Source organism: Aotus nancymaae, unplaced genomic scaffold (genome assembly GCF_030222135.1).
Source record: "Aotus nancymaae isolate 86718 unplaced genomic scaffold, 86718_ANA_hifiasm-v0.15.2.pri h1tg000018l, whole genome shotgun sequence".
In the NCBI taxonomy this organism is placed as follows: Eukaryota; Metazoa; Chordata; class Mammalia; order Primates; family Aotidae; genus Aotus; species Aotus nancymaae.
Genome location: NW_026988430.1, coordinates 10840782 through 10864328, shown reverse-complemented (window position 1 = coordinate 10864328; position 23547 = coordinate 10840782). Strand labels below are relative to the sequence as shown.

Below are 23547 nucleotides of genomic sequence, written 5' to 3'. Positions count from 1 at the left end.
TTGTATGTGGATTTGCAAACTCAAAGACGTGGGTTTCAGAAGCTCTATTTCTCTGCTATGCACATTACTCCCTTATATACAATGTCCATGATCTAATAGGGAAGTCAATATGATGTGGTGGTTAAAAGTCCAGTGTCATTCTACCCAGACTTGAATCAGCTCTGCTACTCACTGACCATGTGTCCAGAGTGACCATGAACAAGTTAGCTAATTGCCCTGGATCACGGTTTCTCCACAGGATGATATAAGCATCTACCCCATGAATCTTCTGTGATGATTAAGTGAGTTCATGTGCAGGAAGCACAAGGAACAGTGTCTGGCACATAGGAAATACACAAGTTCGCAATTTATTATGATAACTCTACAATCTTCTCAGCCACTCTGAAGATTCCTGGTCATCCATCTGGGCACAATGTGACATTTACCTGAGTAGACAGGAGAATGGTACTAGGAGATGAGGGAGACTTGGTGCCTAAGATTACTACAAATAGACCAGGCGTGGCTCACACCTGTAATCCCAGCACTTTGGGAGGCTGAGGAGGGTGAATCACGAGGTCAGGAGTTCAAGACCAGCCTGGCCAACATGGTGAAACCCTGTCTCTACTAAAAATACAAAAAATTAGCTGGGCATGGTGGCAGGCGCCTGTAATCCCAGCTACTCAGGAGGCTGAGACAGAGGAATCACTTGAACTTGGGAGGTGGAGGTTGCAGTGAGCCGAGATCATGCCACTGCACTCCAGCCCAGGCGACAGGGCGAGACTCTTTCAATAAAAAGAAAAAAAAAGAATTACTACAAAGACATAAAGAACAGCACCATATGGAGCAAAAGAGAGCAGCTAGAGAATCTTCTCGTTCAGAGACGCATAGGATTTCAAAAGCCTGCTACCATTGGCAGTTATTTCTGCCCACAAATCACCCTAAAATGCAAATCCCATCACTATGGCTAGCAAAGGCCTGGCATATGGTTCCTGTAGGCTAGGAAGCAGTCTCCACCAAGGACGGTGCTGGCTTCTCGGGTTCCTCTCCCAGATCCACAATCCGGATGGTGTTTTCCTTCTTGGAAAGCCAGAAGGCAGCGTAGACTGGCTCTGAAAACTTGCAGGTGAACTTGTGAACCAGAGTCATGGCATCATACTCTACGCCATAGAAGGAAAGGATCCCTCCTGGGAAGTCGACATAGACCCCGAGCCTCCGGAAAGGGCCGGATTTGAGCGGGGTCTCCATGTCACTGTGCCAGGCCGTGAACTCCTTCCCGTTCCATTGGAGGCTCCAGGAGAAGTTGTTCCCGGAAATGCAACTGTTGCGCTCCTCCCCTTTTCGGTCGATGCCTTTGCAGGTCAGGCCAACATAGGTGCCTGCCCCGAAGATCTCCACCTCAAAATAGTACCTGTGCAGGTACAGACTCTGCTGGGACAGCACCTGCCGCCAGTGCACGAACCTGCTGGGGAGGTCCGGGTAGGGGTGCTCCCAGGGTGTGGTGTTGGTGACTTTGCGGTTGTCCTCCTGCAGCCGGAGATACCTGTGTGCAGTGTCAGGGTCGAACGTGATGTCGTGCGCATCTGCGGAGACACAGAAGGCAGAAGAATGGTTCAGGAACTGACAGCTGATTCAGACAGAACACTTTAAACCCAGCTGGGCTCCAAAGCACATATAAGAAAGCATCCATTTCTCTGTTCTCTATTTACCCAGACTGCTATTTCCCTAGGAAAAGAGCTGAGTGGTCCTAATCTCATCAATATATTTATCAACAAGGATAATACTTAAGAAAGTCTTATGAAGATTCCCCTTATGAAGCTCAAATTGCTTGACATTGATGATATCATTTGATGAACTGAATCAAGAAACAGATTAATTTACTCATTCATTCATCCAGTCAACAAACATGTATTTAAAGTATTTGAGGAAGCAGGTACTCCTATACCCACATTTGATCCATTCATTGATTTTTAAAAATATTTGACCAATATCTTAAAAGCGAACCAATGAATCAAACGGAGCATGATGAACTCTCAAACATGCCCTCATATTCCCCTCCCAATCCCAAAGAATAAAAATATCTCATGCACCCCATTGCTCAAGTCAAGCTCTGTGTCATTTTGACATTTATTTTGCCCTCATCCTCATCCCTCATCCTCACCACACACACAGGCAACAGCAACTCCTATAGATTCTACCACTTCTCTCCAGACCCCTGCTTTACCCCCACCTAAGCCACCACTCATCTCACTTGGACTAGTGCAATGGGTTCCTGACTGGTCATTCATTGCTCTCTCTCGCCTCCTTGAAGACTTTCTCCACAACAGAGCCATGCTGCTTGTTTCAAGCTGTAGGCTAAGGCCAGTCATGTTGTTCTAGCTTAAAATCCTTTCATGGTGCCCTCTGCTCTTACGATAAAGCAGCGACCCCTTGCCCTGGCCTACCAGGCACCACGTCCCCAGTCCTTTCCTGTGTCTCTGACACTCTCCGTTGATTACTACATTCCCACCATGCTGACCTCAGACCTACTCAGCACTCAACACCCCCTTTGGACTTTTGGCACAGCCTGTTCCCTCTGAGACATGATCATGCCCTACTCTGAGTCTGGTGATTCCTACTGATCTGTTCAGGCTGCAACTGAAGAGTTCATGTCCTTGAAGAGGCCCTCGGTAACTCTAAATCACTTTCTCTCAGAGCACCATGGCTTTTTAAACTTGGCACCCCTCCCCATTTATAATAATATATTTGTGTGAGTGTTTGTTTCCTGCTTGTCCTCCCTCTAATCTATGAGCTTCACATTTTGCATTAGATTCTTCTCTAGCTCAGAGAAGATGCTCAGTATATATTTACCAAATGAATTAGCACATTAAAGACTATTTAAAAATCCCATAATTGGCTGGGTGTGGTGGCTCACACCTGTAATCCCAGCACTTTGGGAGGCCAAGGCAGGTGGATCACGAGGTCAGGAGATTGAGACCATCCTGGCCAACATGGTGAAACTCTGTCTCTGCTAAAAATACAAAAAATTAGCTGAGCATAGTGGCACACACCTGTAGTCCCAGCTACTTGGGAGGCTGAGGCAGGAGAATCACTTGAACCAGGGAGGCAGAGGTTGCAGTGAGCTGAGATCACGCTACTGCACTCCAGCCTGGGCAACAAAAAAAATCCCATAATTTAAAAAGTTCTCACTGGATACAGGCTCATGCCAACACTTTGGGAAGCTGAGAGGAGAGAATCACTTGAGGCCAACAGTTTGAGACCAGCCTGGGCAACATAGCAAGCCTCCATCTCTACAATTGTTAAAAAAAAATTTTTTTTTTTAATTGGCCAGAGGTGGTGGCATGTGCTTGTGGTCCCAGCTACTCAGGAGACTGAGGGAGGAGGATTGCTTGAGCATGGGAGCCATGCTGGAGCCACTGCACTCAAACCTGGGGAGCAGATGGAGACCCTATCTCAAAAAATATACATACGTACATATATATGTCTGCGTGTTTATATATGTAAACATACAAAACATGTTTTAAGTGACTGTTTATGTCAATTAACAGAAAGCTATCACTAATTAAGTTCTTGAGGAATCAAAAGCTACACATGGATTTTCAACTATATGAGGGATTGGTATCCCAACCCCCATGTTGTTCAAGCGTCAACTGTACGGTGTTTTAAAAATGCTAATGGACCAAGTCAATACCACTTAGAGACAGGTTAATGAGTTATGCAATTCTGGCCAAGCCATACATAGAAATGAACCACTTGGTAACTAGCTAGGAATCTTCAAAGTGCTATGGTCATGAAAGACAAAGATTGAAAGACTGATCCAGACTGAAGAGGACTAAAGAGACCTGGAAACATCTGTGACCTTGGTTTGGACTTCGGGCCAGAAAAAAGGGCACTGATGAAACAGTTGGTGAAAGCTGAATAAATTCTGTGGATTAGTTGATAGCATTGTAACAATGTTAATTCCCTAGTTTTGATCAAAGTATTGTAGTTATGTAAAGTGTTAACATTAGGAAAAACTGAGTGAAAGATATGTGGGAATTCTTTGTCCTATTTCTGTAATATTTGTGTAAGTTTCATATTATTTCAAAATGAAAAGTTAAAAAAATTGTTATTAAATTTTAAGAAGTATATCATTTACGGATAGACATGAAGTTGCAAGAACCTGAAATCCATATGAGAGACGGCAGTTCTTACTTAGCAAAGCGCTGCAGTGATATCAACAACTAGAGGAGGGGATGCGTTCACAACTTACATTGGAGGAACTGTTCCCTGGTGCTGGGCTCAGGTTTTGAAGTCCAGTATTTGCGCTGAACAACAGCAGACACTTGAGTTCTGATGTCATACTCCTCTAGAAAATCAGAGAGTTGTGAATGCACACCTGTGCAGGTGGTCAGGAGAATCTGTGAATCAGGACTTCCTAGCCACCCTTCCCTGGGCTTCCTGGGGAAAGAAGGGGCTGAAGCCTAGTTAATGTCTCATAGAAATACGCTCAATAGACTACAATCCTTTCATAGGTAAGGCAGAAACCACTGAAAAAGTGATCCAGACTGTCTTGGATTTAACTTAAAAGTATAGGCATCAGCAACCTGAGAAGCTAGTCATAGAAATGCCAGCCAATGGCATAATATAAGCATGACTAACTGACCTTCTCTGGGTCTCAACTGTAGAATAAAATCATCAAGAAGAGAGTCCATGAGTAACGCAGCCTGTTGGAAGGATGGCTTTGAAAATGAGACGTTAGGCTGGGCGGGTGGCTCATGCCTGTAATCCCAGCACTTTGGGAAGCTGAGGCGGACAGATTATTTGAGGTCAGGAGTTTGAGACCAGCCTGGCTAACATGGTGAAACCCCATCTCTACTGTCTCTACTAAAAATACGAAAATCAGCCGGGCATGGTGACAGGTGCCTGTAATCCCAGCTACTAGGGAGGCTGAGGCAGAAGAATCTCGAACCTGGGAGGTGGAGGTTGCAGTGAGCCAAAATCATGCCATTGCTCTCCAGCCTGGGCGACAGAGTGAGACTCTGTCTCAATTAAAAAAGAAAGAAAGAAAAAAGAAGATGAGATATTCACCCTGATTTCACCTTCCTATCATCTACTGTTAGAGACATACCCTAACATCTCCTCCCTTCCCTGTCTCTCACCTTCCTATCATCTACTGCTAGAGACATACCCGCCATAGCCCATGGCCCAGAAAGCATCTCACCTTCCTTGGCAAACTCCTGGAGCTTTTCCTTATAGTTCTCCAACAACTGGATTAAGTGTCCAGTGGAGTCCGTGATGACTTTGCGGATGCCGGAGAGTTTATCCTTCAGCCCTATGTAAACACTAGGGAAGGTGATGTCTTCAGTATTCTTAAACTTGCAGTATTCCTGCAGAAAAGAAAACAGCAGAACTTGCTGTGGTTTCTGTATTCTAAAATCAGATTTCTCTCTTCATTAAGTCACTTTTCGCATCTGTAAAATGGGCTGACGGTATTGTGTCCTTCACAAAGAAAGTACATGTAAAATTTCAAGCTCAGGGTCTAACAAAATATAAAGCACTTTTCTAATGTTGAAGAATTAGGAGTCTAATGTTGAAGAATTAGTCTCCTGAATAAGGAGACTGGAGAGACCAATGGGTGAAACAGGAGGATTTTATTAAGGTGGCCACTGGCTCAGCAGATTAGCATCTCAAGACTGAGCAAAGGAGAAAGAAAATGGGGTATTTTTTAGACATTCAAGATGAGGTGGCGGCTAACAGGTTTCCAGAAGCCAGACCAAAGAACACTTAATTAATTTGCAACATGTTGTGATGTACGTTACATTTGAAAAGTAGCATTTTGAGAAACACATTGTACATTCTTTGGATGTTATCTTGCCCTGTGACCTTGCAACTGGTCAACAAGAAAAACAAGAGTTTTGAGATGCCTGGAAACTTTGCTGAGAATGTGGGGAGAATAAATAAGGTAAGTTTTACAGGGAGTTAGTTTATTTTAAGCAGAGCTGGGGGTTAAGTTTTATATTAAACAGCATACAACACAGCAAAATTTATTATATAGCAACTACAAATTATAAGGTTTTGTTTTTACTATTATTGCTATTATTTCCCTTCTTCACTCGCTGTTAGGCTCTCAAAATAAGTGGGATTTTAAAAAATCAAGTGTGAAAGTGGGTTTTTAAAAATCAAGATGTACTAGATGGCCATGAACAGCTCCAAAACACAGTCCAGACTGAGGACCAAAAAATAAAGAACATTCTTGCTTTGTTCATGCCGTCAGTACTTGTCTTTTGACAATTTTTAAACACAAGCCATGGTAGGAAATGGAGGAGCTCTCAGGCAGGGGTGCTACCTCTTCCTTGTCAATTTCACCCAATGCATAAATTTCTGTAATGCCTGTACCTTGCTTTAGCATTTACAAAGTGTTTTCAGACAAATAATCATAGTTTCATGTAAGTTTCAAAACAATGTGTTATCAGGAAGGATGCTTTCAGATATAACACAGTATCAGACTTCAGCTGCAACTGAAGCATTAAAGAGCAGAGCAGGTATAGCAGAACACATAGCAAAACCATAGCAATTAAAACAGTTGTATGAAAATGATTAGATAGGGCCATGGAAATAAAAATCAGAGAACTGATAAAGGGTGATTCAATATTTTAATGCTATATTCTGTACATGACAAGAGTAGCATTTATAATCAGTGGGAGAAAGGATGAGTTATTCAATAAATGTTGTTTTGAATGCCTAACCAAGAATTTGGGGGGAAATGTTATCTTTCACCAAAATAAATATATAAGTTATCTTACACTAAAATTTATTTTATATGTATTAAAATCTTTTATGTTAAAAATAAAGTTACAAAAGGAGAAAAGAAAACAAAGAAAAATAATTTATATACTTTTTTTTTTTTTTTTTTTTGAGACAGAGTCTTGCTCTGTTGCCAGGCATCAGGCTGGAGTGCAGTGGCACGATCTTGGCTCACTGTAACCTCCGCCTCCCGGGTTCAAGCAATTCTCCTGTCTCAGCCTCCGGAGTAGCTGGGACTACAGGCATATGCCAACACGCCCCGCTAATTTTTGTATTTTTAGTAGAGACAGGTTTTTGCCATGTTGGCCAGGATGGTCTCCAACTCCTGGCCTCGTGATCCACCCGCCTCAGCCTCCCAAAGTGCTGGGATTACAGGCATGAGCCACTGCACCCGGCCAATTTATACACTTTTTGGGTAGGAGATCTGGAGGGAAACTTGTGAGGCAGGAAGCCAAATGCTTATTCATATTTTCTGTCTTGATATTGAAAAGCACAGAAAGAGAGACACTGTTGGTGTTTTTGTCTTTCTCAGCTTCTCTTTTACTCATTCAGAAGTTAACTATGTTGCATTTGTGTATTGGGATTATGGATAATTTTTTTCCCTCTTTTTTTGTATTTTCCAAGTTTTTTAACAATAAACATTTATTTTTTGTAACTAGCAGAGAATTTTTTTTAAATGCAAGCAAGAAAAAAATCATATTTCAGAATACTGGAGCTTGGATGGAGCATTCTGAATTATTTACTTCAGTGGGCTTGTAGATAAATGAGAAATTTGAGACCCAGAGAGGTTAAGAGCAGAGCTGTTTAGTGACAGATTTAGGAGGATGGTGTTTACCCCCAACCTAGTGTTCCTTCCCTGAAAGGTTACATGTTCTTCAGATTGGGCTCCAATGGCTTGCAGTTTAATGTTTATTGATACATTGTAATGAAAAGCATTTCCTCTTCCCAGCCTTCTTCAAGTACTCCAGCCAGGCCCTGGCCCTCTCTGAAAAGCAGCAGGGCTCCTGTCTTATCCCTACCAAGCAAACCTCCATGCAGCAAACTGCTGGAGTGGTTTATAAAACATACTCATTGACTCTCATCACTCTCCCATCTGAACCCCTTCCCAGCCAGACACCTGCCTGGCCACGCCAGCCTCATCACTCTGCACCCAGCATTCCAGGCTGCACCTTTGTTAAAGTACCTTGGCTCCCCAAGTCAGCTGTGCTTCCTCAAACCTCTCTGCCTTTGCATATGTTGTTCCCTCTACCTGGAACTAGTGCACATTGAACCGACTGATCTTCCAGGACCTGCTTCAAGCTTCCCTGCTCTGAGCAGTCCTCCCTCCCTACCCCTCCTATACTCTACTGAATGAAGAATCTGCTTCTGTCTGTTCCACAGCTTCCGTGCACACCATTTTATCAAAAGACAGTTCCATTCATAGATGGCCATGGGCCTAGCACAGCAAGGGCACTCTGAGATGCAGCTGTGGGATGCCTCTGTCCCCTCACCCCCCATACCTCCAGGAACTGGACAGTGTTGCTGATGGCTGCCATCCTCTCCAGCTCTTGCTTGCTTTTCTCCATCTCGGCACTCCTGTACTCCAGGTGGGTCTTGATGCCATTGGCCTGGCTCAGAGCAGCGTGCTCCTTCTCCTCCAAAAAGAGCATCACATTGGCCTGGGCCTTCCTCACAGCAGCAAGGAGTTCCCCAAACTGCATCTCAGCCACTGCTTTGACCTCTGACACCGACACCTGGTTGGGGGACAGGGGTTGAAGGCAGCCAAGCACCTGTTAGTGAGGTGTCGAACTTTATAGAAGCTCAACATAAAGAAATTTCAGCTTGAGAAACCCAAATATTAGGGAGTAGTTTTCTATTGTAAAAGGAATCCTTTATTCTCATGTGAATTCCAGATTCCTGGAACAAAGATTTACTTATTAACTTTCTCATCCAATTGATGAGAAAGTGAACTCCTCTATGACCTCCGAGCTCCCTTACAGCCCTGACACTCTGACTGTTAATCGAGTTTCCGAAATTGATTTTCCTACCAGAGCAATGCATGTGTTCGGTCTACTTGATAGTTATATTTCAAGAGGTAAAGAATTTGGCTTTTTTTATACAATCAGTAGCATGAATTAGCTTTCTTAGCATTTCATTATGCCTGGTCAAACCGACCACTGAGTCCATCAGAGGCAAATGCATGTCTAAGACGATACTGTCTCTACCACACACAGAATCCCCATAAAATGTTTAGGGTGTGTGTAGATGTCCACGGCACCAAGCAACTGCAGGACAAGCATGTATGTGCAGAACAGAATGTGACATTCAAATAAAATACAAAAGAAAACCCGTGTGAGAAACACTAAGGGTTTGAATGATGGAGCATACGCGTGTGGACGCTTCTGCATGGTCAGCATCCTCGATGAATGCCTTCCATCAGTATCATGTTTACAACATCCTTCCAAGTTCTGAAGGTTTCCATTTCTCTGGTATTCTTAGGAATTGGTGCAGACAGCTCAAATTGGTATTGTCGTAACATCTACACTAATTACCTATATTTTATATAGAAGTCTTGCATAAAATTTCCCTTGCTCAGACTCCCTTCACTCCCCCATCTCACAGCCCAAAGCCCATTCTCTGCTTGCCTCAGTCTACCTCGTTGTCCCCACCCAGCCCTATCCCATCTGAGACTTTCTGAGCACCCCTCCAGCTGCTGTTTTCTCTTTCTCCTCCCAAGGTTAAGGACCAGCTCTGAACATCAGGGCTCCAAAATGAGTCAGAATAGCAGACATCCTTAGGCAGAGGCTTCAGGGGCACCTCTCACCCCCGGCAAGAAAGGAGAGCGGGAGAGAGGGCGGGAGAATAAGACTCAGATCAAAAAGAGGCACACAGTAAGGAGAGGACTCAGAAAGGATGGGACTGTGGGCCCAGGCCAGGTGGGAGCCTACAGGTTTGGAGGGAGATGGGAAGAAAAAATTATGACACCAGATAGGAGGTCTTCTGCCTGACTCAGGCCCGCTTAGGCCAGGGCTCAGGAATTCAATCCATGAGAATGACTCATCTCTGATCAGTCTTCAATCTGGTGGCAAATGGAAGAACAAGCAACAGAAAGAAAGCAAGGGGTATCTCTACAGGAGGGGGATGGTGCAAAGACAGAGAGATTCTCCCTACATTCTTTCTCTCTCTTTTTTCTTTCTTTCTTTTGTTTTATTTTATTTTATTTTTTTTTGGGCACGGTCTCAGTTCACTGCAGCTTTGACCTCCCAAGCTCAAGTGATCTTCCCACCTCAGCCTCCCAAGTAGCTGAGACTACAGGTGTATGTCATCATGCCCAGCTCATTTTTATATTTTTTGTAGAGATAGGATCTCACTATGTTGCCCAGGATGGGATCAAACTCCTGGCCTCAAGCAATCTGCCTGCCTCGACCTCCCCAAGTGCTGGGATTACAGGTACAACCCACCATGCCCGGCCTACATTCTCATTTTTATGCCAACTTTTCCATCACCTGTTGGCTTCCTTGAGGTTAGGCAGCTGGACAGAGCTGGGAGCAAATAAGCTGTGGTAATAGGATTAAGGAAGAGGGGGGATGGTAGACTTTCTCCAAATTCTTCCAGCCTACACCAAGAAGAGCGTTTAGACAGGTGGTGGTGTTGAGAAGCCAGGGCAGCAGGAGAGGCAATTTGGGAAACCTGAGGCTACCTGGTGTTGTGGCTCCCTCTGGAGCCCTGGTGTTCAGGGCTGGCCCTCACCCTTGGGAGGAGGAAGAGCAGCACCTGAATCAGCTGCTCAGAGAGATCTCAGGTTAGATCGGGTGGGGACAATAGCGGAGAAGGAAGCAGGCAGAGAATAGGCTCTGGGCTGTGGATGGGGGGCTCAGAGCACTGTCTGAAGAGTGAAGACCTGAGAACCAGGAAAGCTACCTGGGCCCCACCCAGGGTCCCCAAGTGGCAAACCTGCTACCTGGGGCTCTGCCAGGTACAGGCTCTACAGCCCTCTGACACTTCACTTCTCTCCCTTTTCCCACTCACCTGGGAATGAGGACCCTCTGCTGCCAGTCTGGTCACTCTTCTAATTATATAACAATAATCATAAAAACCACCAACATGTAGTAAGTTCTTACCATGTGACAGGTGCTGTCTCCTAGCAACCCTAAAAGGTAGGTACTATTAGGGTCTCCATTTCTTAGATAAGGAAACTGAAACAGTGATAAATGGACTGATTTGCCCAACATCACACTCCACACTGTCTCTGGAGTCCATCCCTTTGACCACCATTCTACATTGCCTCGAAGTAGGGCCTAGGGTTAGGGATCCATGTGGCTGCAGTATAGCACTTAGCTGGCACAGCCCGACCTCTCCCTCTGGACCCTGGCACATTCACTAGGATGAGCTAGGGAGGCATATGAGGAATTCAGCTGAGCTTCAGCCCATGGGCTGTGGTCCTGTGGGGGGTGCAGGGAAGGACATTTAAGTTCAGCCCAAGGACATTTAAGAAGCCCTCCCAAGACCAGACAGACAGGTTTTAGCTTGTTCACTGTGGGCACCAGTTACGGGCACATCCTATGCCCATAAATACACAGGCCACTGCTGAGCAGGTGACCAAGAGGGAAAGAGCCCAAGCCTCTCCAGCAATTTCGGAACCAAATGTTTACAAGTGTTGCCTCCTTGACATTGTAAATACTATAAATTCTGAGATATTCATCACGACTGGATTTAAATCTAAAAGTTAAATTACATTTCCATATGGCAAAGAAGTGAAGATGGAGAAATCTACCTCAGAAGACAGGAGAGTTTTGTTTATAACCATTTGGGAGTGTGGCAAATGGTGGTGGTGGTGTTTGATCCAGGCTCTATGTTAGCTAACATGTCCTAGTTCCCTGGTTTACTCACCCTTCATGCCCACTCAGGCTCCAGATGTCCAGGTTTCAGGAGTCACAGAAGCCTGAGGGTGCTCCCTGCCTGCTCTGCCCACTCCCAATCACCTCCAGAAAGCAGGAGCAGGACACAGCATGGGAACCAACATGAGGGTGTTGTGGGAAAGGAGCAGAATCCTGTCTCCAGTGATGACCCATAGATTCCTCCTAGAAGCACGATACCATGAGGCTAAGAGGCATGAGACTAAAGACAAATTCAGGATCTAAATCCTCACCCTCGGCCCCACTGAGGCCATCTGAGGAAGGATGGTGGAAGGGAGGCGTCAGATGGTATTGGTGGATTGACTTCTGCTATGACCTGGCCTCTCATTCCTAAACCTTCCCATTGAGAAATAACTTCTTTCCTGCATGTAAATGTAATGTGCAAAGGGTATTTAGTGCCCAAATGATGACAAGCAGAAATACTAGAGAGGAGAGGTCTCAAACACATCCAAGGAGCCAGCAGCTAACGGTTTAAAGATTTGATGGGGTTGTACATGCCTGTCAATATTCTGAGTCATTCTTAGGTCAAGGGAGCAACAAGCCCAGGTTCTCCCATTCCATCACTCTAGAGGGCTCTAGACAAGTCTTGTCATCTCTCCATGTCTTCACGCCCCTTGTGCATGGTAGCTAGCTATTGTAATAACTACTGCCCCTGGTCATCATGTAATTATGAGAACTGAGGAGGGATCAATGTGTCTGAAAATTAAAGAGCTGGGAAAATACAAGATCCTCCTAGAGGTTCTCCAAATTATCTTGAGCCTGGAAATCAATTATCTCTGAAGGTTTATAAGGCTTTAAAGGGATAATTCTCTTTCTTCATTTAATAAAATATTGTGGGTAAGAAAGAAGTTTCATCCTTCAGTAGCTAGTTAGTTGTAAACATCCAGGAGGTGAAAATTAAGTTGAAATGAATACATGCTTTAAGGGTAGATGAATGGATGGATGGATGATGGATGGAATCATTCATTCTCAGGATATATGCTGATTCACTTCCATAGGGTAAGTGTTTAGCATTCTTTTTTTTTACACAGAGTCTCACTTTGTTACCCGGGCTGGAGTGCAGTGCTGCAAACTCAGCTCACTGCAGCCTCCACCTCCTGGGTTCAAGCAGTTCTCCTGCCTCAGCCTCTCAAGTAGCTGGACTACAGGTAAGCACCACCATGCCTGGCTAATTTTTGTATTTTTTAGTAAAATCAGGTTTCACTGTGTTGGCCAGACTGGTCTCGAACTCCTGACCTCCAGTGATCCGCCCGCCTTGGCCTCTCAAAGTGTTGGGATTACAGGTGTGAGCCACTGCACCCAGCCTGTTTTGCATTCTCTTCTGAGTGGTGGGTATTGGCTTGCCACTGATGAGGGGCATTTGTAGAACTGCTCAGAGTCTACCTGGAGACCACTTACTGCCTACTTAGCCTGACACACCGTGGCCTTTTGAAATACCATCACTAATCCTGAGTTTCCTTTTTTAACTCCTTTTTTCCAGGTGCCAGGTCATATAGGACTGGTGAGATTCACATGCAGAAACCCTCATATAATGGAAGAAGCCAAGATTGTGTATGATTTCTGGAACTCTGACTAAATACCCAGCCCCCCCACACACATATACACCCTGTCAAGACAGCATATGCAAATGTAGAAATAAGAATGTTGTTGTTAAAGGATTAGTCTTGGCCCTAATTTATATTCTTAAAAAGCAAATCACTTGCCGGGTTTAACACTTAAGCTAATTTCATAACAAATCCTGACATCAAGGTGAGGCTACCCTATGGCGTAGTCAACTGTATCTACAATTCTCATTTGCAGAGAAACCCCTAGGAACCTATAGGCATGGAGGCTAGGCATGCAGTACCATGTCCCACACCCCCAGACGGGCCTGGCTGACCCAGGCTGACCTTACCAGAACGGACTTTTGGTTGGCCTGGAGCCTGGAGATGGCATTTTCATTCAACTTGAGTTTCCGCTCCAAGTCTAACTGAGTGCACTGGAGTTCAGCCTAAAAAGCGGAAAGCAGAGAATTAAGGAGGAAGGAGCCCAATGCACACAGAAGGACACAGGCACTCTCCACCCCTGACATCCCCACCCTTCTTCCCTGGAAAGAAGTCTAACCTCTGCAACTGATCTCAGAAGTCAGCCAGGAGGCACAAAGCATGGGCAGTGAGCCCGTGCCCTCCTGCAGCTGCAGTCAGCATGAGTCAGTGAAAACGCAGTTAGCACATACTCTGTGGTGCTCACCATTTCAAGCATTTTATAAATTACCCCACACCATCCTTGCCATACCTATATTAGCTGTAAACCAAAAGTAAAATTCTAAGCCCACCAACCATCCGAATGGACCCCTCCTCGCAGCAAAGGGCATTCCAAAGTTAACCTGAAAAACTAGTTCAGGCCATGATGAGAAGTGGGGGTCAGACATGCCTCATTACACCCTCCTCCCTTTTGGAATTACTGATAGAGCACACTCTTTAAGTCTGATAAGAAACATTTACTGTCTGTTCTCTCCAAAACCTCCTACCTGGAAGTTTTACCCACATGATAAAACCTTGGTTTCCACCACTTCTTATCTTAACTCAGACATTTCTAAGTCTTTAGACAATAACTTGACTATTTCAGCCAACTGCCTATCAGAAAATCTTTGTATCTACCTATGACCTGGAAGCCCTGGCTTTCAGTTGTCCCACCTTTCTGGACCAAATCAATATATATCTTACATGTATTTGATTGATGTCTCACATCTCCTTAAAATGTATAGTAGGCTGTGCGCCAACCACCTTGGGCACACATTCTCAGGATCTCTCGAGAACTGTGTCACAGACCACTGGTCACTCATATTTGGCTCAGAATAAATATCTTCAAATATTTTACAGAGTTTTCCTCCTTTTGTCAACATAGGTAAAAATGATTATTATTTCAAATATACAGGTGATAAAATCAAGCCATGCTTCCAAGTTCATCGATGGAGTTGAGCCTAGGCTGACCCCACAAGAGCCTAACAGAGAGTGTAGGCTTGAAGCCAGATGGCCAGGTGGGAAATCTACATTTTTTTTACTTAGCAGTTGAGACTTTGGGCAAATTTACTTATGTATTTGAAAAACAAACTTTCTTTGTCTTATATTCACACAACACAGAACACTTTCATAACTGAAACGTGGGGTTTTTTCCCACATGAAGCCATTCTCCAACATCAGCAGGGTGTCCTAAAACATAACTCAATTCTGACACTCCCTGCTTGGAGATGGAACAGATGCACAGGGCAAGGGATGTGGGAGGGAAGTGGTGGCTCCACGCCCTCTCTAGGTGCAGGGTTGGCACGCTCCAGGGACTTGCACCCCTTCAGCAATCCAGAAGCTCCTGGAAGCCCAGCCTTTTGGGTTTATATGGAGGCTTCATCATGTGGGCATGATTGATTACATCATTGGCCACTGGTGATCCTTTCAACCTTCAGCCTCACTTCCCTCCCCGGAGGAGGTTGGGGAGATGGGGCTGAAAGTCAAACACCTTAATCATAGGGTTGGCTCCCATGGCAACTAGCCCCCATCCTCAGACTCTCGGGAGCCCCCTCAGGCACCCAGTCATCTCATTGGCATTCAAAAAGAGACGTCACTTCAGAGAGTCTGAGGGTTCTAAGAGCTGTCGGGTGCCAGGAAATGGGGGCAGAGACCAAACCTAAGTTTCTTATTTCACAACTTAATATCTCTAAACTTCCATTTCATCACTTTTGAGATGGGGATCAATAAACTGTCTGCTTTACGGGATTAAGAAAGAATGGACTAATCAGATAATGTATGTCAATAAGAACTTTGTATAGTACCAGGGACGTTATTAATGAGCTCCATAAATGTCAGTGATTGCCAGCAAAGTCATCATCATCATCATTACTCCTGCTACCATGGCTGGCTGCTTTCCATTCATGTTCTGTATTCAAAGCCAGAGCCAGCCCTCCCAGCCCAGGCAAGTGCCTGACCAAGAACCTTGGGTTTGCCTGCTTTGGCCCCACCTTCAACCTTGCCTCCAGGGATCCACTAAACACCTTTCGCCAAGAGGTGTACCAAGGCTCACGTAAGCCTTTGCAAACTTCAAAGACCCTGTCACTTTCCTTCTTCCACAAGACAATACAGAAAAAGAAAAAAAAAAAAAGAATAAATAACTTTCACTGCTTTTAATAGCTTCTGTCTGCATTTCAAGCTGTGAGACATTACACCCTAATAGAACTCAGAGGAAATAAATTGTCTCTTTCCATTCTCCACTGAAGACGGAGGGAATTCCAGGTCCCCTGGGAGGGAAGCCACTGCAGGCAGAGGACTTGCCTCTCCAGGACACTCTGCAGAAGGCAGGTAATGTTTGCTTAGGCTCCAGGTGACTGAGAGTGGAGCTGAGGGAGCTCCAGTGACCTCTCATCCTTGATACCTGAGACCTGATACCTGGCAGTGGGGAATGGGGGTGAGTCTGGCCTATTTAGGGGAAATCCTGGAATTGACCTACGAAAAAGGCTTACACAGTGACCCATTCTAGGAGAGAGAAAAGGAACATGAGCTGCTTGTTTAAAGGCCGTGGAAGACACAACAGAACATACCCTAGCAACAGGCTCCTATAAGGTGGCATCTAAACAGCAGGGACAGAAGAATGTGTTAAAAGCAGTTGGCAGCAGCAGGGCCAAAGGGAGGCACCCAGGGAGCATCCAGAGTCAGGGGCTTCTCTCTGCTGTTTGCAGACTGCCATAAAAGGAGAGAAAAGGACTCTTGAGTACCTAATGGGGACTTCCTGAGTGAGTCACCCCAAGAAAAAACACTCCCAATTACCTCAAAAGGTGGAGTCACTTTGAAAGACTTGTTTCTCCAGTTATTCCTGTTCCTAGAAAATGATGGGGTGCCTCAGACTCTGAGGGTTTCCCAAGAAGTCAGCCATCACACATTTCAGGTCAAGGTGGACCCTGCACCAAAGTGGGACTGTGGTGCCCATGAGCACAGGGAGCCCTGGAGGGAAGGGCACAGAGAGTCCTGCCTGCTTGAGCAAGATAATAACAAATGTGTCAAAGGCACACTATTAGGGGTCCGAAATATTTTGGGGCCTGCCACTTGCTGGCCATATGGACTTTGTCAGTCATTCAAGTCACTTAGCTTCTCATCTGGTGCAAGACTACACACATATGCTAACAGAATGGTTCCTTCTGCTACAGGGCAAAGGTGGCACACAGAGAGTGGCGGCCAGGTCATGTCAGAGATGAAAAAAACAAACAGAGGGATTGGGAAGAGAGAAAAAAATTCCCAGACTGTGCCAGTTCCTTTGTATTCCAAGCACACAAGGTTAGCCCTTCTAGAGAAGGCAGCACTAGAGTCACCTGGACGCTGACTGCATTCCTCAGTCAGCTGGTCAAAATTCACAACAGTACGTGCCAGCTCAGTCACTTAAGACACACGCTCCCTCTCTCGAAATACTTACAGCCTGGGAGAATAAGAAAAAACAAGGCATGTAATACTGAGTCCAGGGCATTCCTCAAAATGGCTGAAAGAAATTATTATTATTATTATTTTTTGAGACAGTCTTGCTCTATCACTCAGGCTGAAGTGAAATGGTGTGATCTCAGCTCACTGAAACCTCTGCCACCCAGGTTTAAGTGATTCTCCTGCCTCAGCCTCCCGAGTAGCTGGGATTATAGGTGCCTACCACCACTCCTGGCTAATTTTCATATGTTTTTAGTAGAGACGGGGTTTCACCATGTTGGTGAGGCTGGTCTCGAACTCCTGACCTCAGGTGATCCACCCACCTCAGCCTCCCAAAGTGCTGGAATTACAGGCGTGAGCCACTGCACCCAGACCAAGAATTTCTTTTCCCAAGTAGCCACATATACATATTGTCCACCTTTGGGCTACCAGCAAACAGGCTGTGAGTGATGCCAGTTAATTGCTCTCCAGATGAGCGTGGATACTTTTGGCTCTAGATACTTGGCTCCTGCTCACCGTGGAGACTGTGTCTGCAGTCAGCATCCAGTCCTGAACTTTCTGGGACCATGCTGAGATTCAATGTCGTGGCCTGCCATTAATGCTCTCCAAAGATCTAGGATAAGGCTCAGTTAGGTCTTGCTGTCTCTAGGAACCTGCCTGGGCCTCACTCCCTCACTCCCAGGGTTGGCTCCAAAGGTGCAGTAGTTGCACTATGCCAGTCTTTTGGCACTCCATGGAGTTAGGGTATGTGCTTCCTAATTAGAGTCCAAGCTCCTGGAGGCTAGAGAGTATAGCCCAGCACTTAGCCTGTAGGAAGCACTCAGTAACATTTGATACACCTGAGCAACAGGAATGAACCATACCTGCTCCATGGATCAGAACAAACAGGAAAGGAGGTCATAGAAGGAGTCCAAATTTCATACAAACACACACACACACACACACAGACACAGACACACACACACACACACACACACACACACACACACACAGAGTCTCATTTCCACATAGCAAACCTGAGATTCAGAGAAGGTGAGAAGACTTCGCAGCCAGCAGGCAAGACCAGCTGCTCTTAAAACTAAAGGGCCTGGAGATGCAAAAGGAAGTGCTGGGATCACCATGAAAAACAGCTAGGCTCTGAAAGCTCAGCAGGAGAGAAAAGATAGTCAAGGAACACTGCCTCTCAAAGCACCCAGTGTCTCCCCACCAACATGGCTAGAAACCATAGGAGCTTCAGAAAGGGCTCACTTGGTTAACGGAGAAAAGAGTCGTTCTGTGGACCCTAAGTAGGATCTCACCGCTTTGTGTCCTCATGGCTGACCCTGACATTTGCAGTTTCCTATACACAGCATGCCTGCCTGAGTAATTAGCCCTTCACACGCCCCAAAGTGACCTTCAGCGAGAAACTCCAGCAGGGAGTACTGGGCTTTAGAAGCCTTAGTTATATCTGATGACTTTTTTTTTTTTTTTTTTTTTTTATGAGACGGAGTTTCACTCTCGTTACCCAGGCTGGAGTGCAATGGCGCGATCTCGGCTCACCGCAACCTCCGCCTCCTGGGTTCAGGCAATTCTCCTGCCTCAGCCTCCCGAGTAGCTGGGATTACAGGCACGCGCCACCATGCCCAGCTAATTTTTTGTATTTTTAGTAGAGACGGGGTTTCACCATGTTGGCCAGGATGGTCTCGATCTCTGGACCTTGTGATCCATCTGCCTCGGCCTCCCAAAGTGCTGGGATTACAGGTGTGAGCCACTGTGCCCGGCCCTCTGATGACTTTCAAAATCATCTTGGTGGAGGCTGCAGGCTTGTCAAGGTACTGTGTCTTCTAGGCTGATCTCCTGGGCTCCTTGCAAGAAACCTTTTGGCTTCTAAGATTTGGGGGAGCCACCGAGACGGTGGCTACACTTACAGAGTAAACTTGCTCTCCGAGCTGAAAACAAGGACACAGGACGGGAAGGACAAGAGCTCTTTTAAGCAGACCAGAAAGCAGAGGGGCCTGGGAAGTGGGGTTTTCGCAGTGTACCTAAAGCCATGTTGCTTTTCAGCCCCAAACTTCCCTAGAGCCCATTCCCCAGTTGTCTTCATTTACCTTACACACTTCTCTCCTAGGATGTTTGAATTCAGAGTTTGGCATGTGCTCTACACAACTCCTCCTGCTTGAAATTGCAATTACCCCACGTCTCTGTAATACATTAGGTGCCCTATATGTACAATTTATATTGTATCTCTATTGGTAGTACCAGGCATAGAACATTTCTGCAAGGAAACAAGAAAGTATAGACCATATTAGCCTTTGAGGAGAAAAGGGAGGTGTGGTGATCCGGGATGGGCTGGGGACCCTCCTTTACTAGTAAAATCAGTTGCACTGTTTGGTGCAGATGATGATGATGATGATTATTATTATTATTGAGACAGAATCTCACTCTAGGTCACTCAGGCTGGAGTGCAGTGGTGCGATCTGGGCTCACTCCAACCTCTGCTTCCCGGGTTCAAGAGATTCTCCTGCCTCAGTCTCCTGAGTAGATGGGACTACAGGTGTGTGCCACCATGTCCAGCTAATTTTTTGTATTTTTAAGAGAGACCGGGTTTCACCATGTTAGCCAGGATGGTCTCAATCTCCTGACCTCGTGATCTACCCACCTCAGCCTCCCAAAGGGCTGGGATTACAGGCATGAGCCACCGCACCCAGCTGGTGGAGATTATTTTTTAACATCTTCATGTATCACTTTTCCAGTTACAAATAATACAATTCTTGTATATGTGTGGCAGGTTTTGGTGCAAAAAAAAAAAGGGGGGATAATATTGTGCAATTTGGTGCAAAAAAAAGAGGACGGCTTTCCAGAGGCTTCCATTCCTCACTCTGTGACTTAGTTGACTCTGAGCTTGGACAAGTGTGGTGGAGATAATGAGGATAAGAGATAACTTCACAATTATTTGAAGACGGGGTGAGAAAATCCACAAAAACCATTTAGCACATGGCAACACTCAATGAAGGCTATTTTCCTCAACTTTCAGGAGCTTTTTCCTTTGATCTACTTCTTGATCTACCTGTCCTCCTGATGGGACATTCCCTACCCTGGAAACAGTTTGGCAAGTGGCTTCCCGGGCCAGAAATGGTGACTCATTGGCATATGGAATACAGAGGTTTCCAGAACAATCCCACTAGCACCAGCTAAAATCTATGTCTAGGGATTGACAGAGAGGAGGGGCCCTGGCAAGTAGACCCCCTTTCCCAGAAACCCCTTTCCTTTGATGCCAGGGAACATTTGCCAGGAAATGGCCATAGGTCTGCCGTCTGCACGAAGTGTAAACAGGGAACTTCCTTGATTATGAATGTAAGAAATATGGGACGAAAGTCAACTACACTTCCCTACGGAAAACTAAAAGTGTTCACCGAAAGTCAGAGTAGAAGAAAAAAAGCATAAAAGTGCCAAATCCATTTCAAGGAACTTCTCCAGGATCTAGCTTTAGGGCAAAGAAAAACAAGTTGTTCTAGAAACAGTTTCTTTATCTGATGGAAATGAAACAACAGGCTATGAGCATGATGTTTCTTGGTCTCTCCTGAAACCTCTATCTGGTGAGGAACTTCTGTTTTCCCTAAGCCTCCTGTGACATTCTACCTGAACCTAAGTTTCAAATTCTCTGCTATCTTAGCACTTTTCAAGCTCTTAGATTTCCTGTTATCTCCAGAGGGGCTCATTCTACTGGTCTCTTGTTTGGGGTAAAGAGAAAAGGAGAAACTAAGAGAAAGAGTTGTTCTTTTCTCTTGAATTTCTGCCAAGGTTTTGTTTCATTAATTGACAATGGTTGTACCATGTGGATCTAGCCAGAGGGACATATCACCGCCCTAAGCCCCACAACTTCCGCACCTTCCACCCAAACACACATCACCAAAAGCTGTATAAGACACAGAAGGAAACTAGCAAGCAGGAGGAGAGACAGACACAGACAGAGATCGCACCGAGACAGTGAGACAGAGATGGGGACAGAGCAACCTACTCCACACAGTTTCCAAAATCAAGTGCAATGTATATTTACACTGACCCAGCAGGCAGACACTGAGGCTAAAGTCCTTTTCACGTACACTCAGAGAATAGCAGTGGCGTCAGTGGACCCAGTAGCTGCAGCCAGCAGGGCACACCATCCCCCAGCACCCTCTCCCAAATGGAAGAATGGACCCCAAGCACTCACCTCTTTGTCCCTACGGGCTGCATCCAGGGAGAGTATGGTATGGCCACTGTGCTCCTGGCAACAGTCCTGGCAGATGCACTGCTGATCAGGGCAACAGAAGGCAGACAGTGGGCTGTGGTGGGCAAGGCAGTATCTCCAGTTGTGGTCCTTCACTGGCTCGGTCAGCAGGTGGCTTTGCAGTTTGATGTTCACCTGATGCGGCTGCAAGTGCTCTTCACAGTAATTCACCATGCAGGTCAGACAGGACTTCGCCGCCTTCACTCTTCTGGTGTCATCAAGGCAGAAGTCACACAGGACCTCTTCCTTCCCCTCACCAGCAGGATCCCCCTGCTCTGCAGAGTCACTGTCCTGTTCCTCTGGCTCCCTGACAAGCTTCTCCGAGAAGCCCATGTCCTCTTCTTCCGCTGGGCTGGCTGACCCAGAATCTGGGCTGGGTGACCCAGAGTCTGGGCTGAGAGGGCCTGGGGGCTGAGTGGTGGCCCTGGGCAGTGGCCCTGGAGCCATCAAATCCAACTCAGCCATCTGGGAGGCTCTGCTCCTAGGCTGTCTTTCTTCCGTCCCTTGGCCCAGGATCTGTGCAGTCCCAAGTCAGACAAGACCACGCCTAGATGACTGCAGCTGCCACAAGATTTTAACTGTTTCCTTCCTCCCAGAGGAAGCTCAGTCTCTCATTACTGTGTCCTGGGGTTGGATGGCAGCCAGATGCGATGACGACAAGGCAGCTAGATTACTCAGGCTTAGGGTGGCCGGCTCAGGCTCAGGCTGTCTCTCAGGTCCAGCCCTGAGACTTCTATTCTTATATGAATCATCTGTACCCCATAGGCTCTGCTGAAGACCACGTGTCTCTGTGCCTGATCTGGAAAGGACTGGAGATTCCTGAGCTCTGTTATAAGCCTGTGTGGCTTTGTGTGATCTGACAAAGTACAATTTTGTTTTCTTTTTTTAAAGAGATGTAAAATGTAAGGACTTCAACAACAGGACAGTCATTAATCCACTCCTATCTCATAGAACTGGACATGGGCAGCTAGAATAGGATGCCTGCTCTTTTTTTTTTTTTTTTTTTTTTTGAGACAGAGTCTCGCTCTGTCCCCCAGGCTGGAGTGCAGTGGTGCTAATTGGCTCACTGCAACCTCTGCCTCCTGGGTTAAAGTGATTCTCCTGCCTCAGCCTCCTGAGTAGCTGGGATTACAGGTGCCTGCTACCACGCCTGGCTCATTTTTGTATTACTAGTAGAGACAGTGTTTCACCATGTTGGCCAAGCTGGTCTCGAGCTCCTGACCTCAGGTGATCCACCCACCTTGACCTCTCAAAGTGCTGGGATGACAGGCATGAGCCACTGCACCCAGCCAGGATGCATGCTTCTGATACTGACCTTTCCATATCATCTTCCTGAACATTCGAGTAATATCTGTCATACTCTAGGAGATGAACGTCACATGGGTACTTGGTGGAGATCAGGAGGGTCAGGGAAGACTTTGTCTCCTTCCACAGAATGCTCCATTCAGTCCCTTCAGGTTAACAGTCCTTTTGCCCACTTGACAAAACATTCCTAGACATGGTGTTATAGTTGAGACATTTGTTCCCACAAACCTCATGTTGAGATTTGATCCCCAGTACTAGAGGAGGGGCCTGGTGGGAGGTGTTTGGGTAATGGGGGTGGATCCCTCATGAATGGCTTGGTGCCATCCCCACGGTGATGAGTGAGTTCTCGTTCTATTACCATTAGCTGCCATGAGATCTGATTGTTAAAAAGAGCCTGGAACCACTCCCTCTCTTGCTTCCTCTCTCTTCATGTAACCCTGCCCATGCTGGCTCCCCTGCCCCTTCCACTGTGGATAGAAGCAGCCTGAGGCCCTCACCAGAAATAGAGGCCAGCACCATGCTTCTTATACAGCTTGCAAAACCAAGAGCCAAAAGACCTCTTTTCTTTATACGTTACCCCCACCTCCTCAGGTATTCCTTTACAGCAACACAAACACACTAAGCCACACAGTGTAGGAGTTCGCTAGGGCTGCCATAGCAAAGAACCATACACTGGTTGGCTTCAACAACAGAAATTCATTTCCTCATACTTCTAGAAGCTGGATCAAGTTATTGGCAGGGCTGCTTTCTTCTGAGGCCTCTCTCCTTGGCTCACAGGTGGCTTCTCCTGTGTCTTCACATGCTCTTCCCTCTGTACATATCTGTGTCCTAATCTCCTCTTCTTATAAGGACACCAGTGAGCCTAGATTAGGGCCCACTCTCTACTGCCTATTTAAAGACTCTA

At 46.0% G+C, this 23547-nt stretch overlaps 1 protein-coding gene across 1 annotated transcript; it reads right to left on the bottom strand.

The window, feature by feature from the left end:
- Positions 1–324: 324 nt before the first annotated feature.
- TRIM16 (tripartite motif containing 16) lies at positions 325–22137 on the bottom strand. The gene is made up of 6 exons (XM_012472099.3): positions 21282–22137; positions 13552–13647; positions 8262–8495; positions 5180–5345; positions 4229–4324; positions 325–1559 (listed from the first exon to the last, which is right to left on the bottom strand). The coding sequence occupies exons 1-6, from the start codon at positions 21801–21803 to the stop codon at positions 976–978; spliced, it is 1698 nt and encodes a 565-aa protein (XP_012327522.2). The 5' UTR covers positions 21804–22137; the 3' UTR covers positions 325–975.
- Between the last annotated feature and the right edge of the window lie 1410 nt (positions 22138–23547).

Bases quoted from the DNA above. Each gene is read 5' to 3' on its own strand.
- TRIM16 (XM_012472099.3), bottom strand. From the start codon at position 21,803: ATGGCTGAGTTGGATTTGATGGCTCCAGGGCCACTGCCCAGGGCCACC. The intron at 13,648-21,281 runs GTGAGTGCTTGG...TCCGCTTTTTAG, and splicing joins CAGCCCGTAGGGACAAAGAG to GCTGAACTCCAGTGCACTCA. The intron at 5,346-8,261 runs GTATGGGGGGTG...TCTTTTCTGCAG, and splicing joins ACACTGTCCAGTTCCTGGAG to GAATACTGCAAGTTTAAGAA.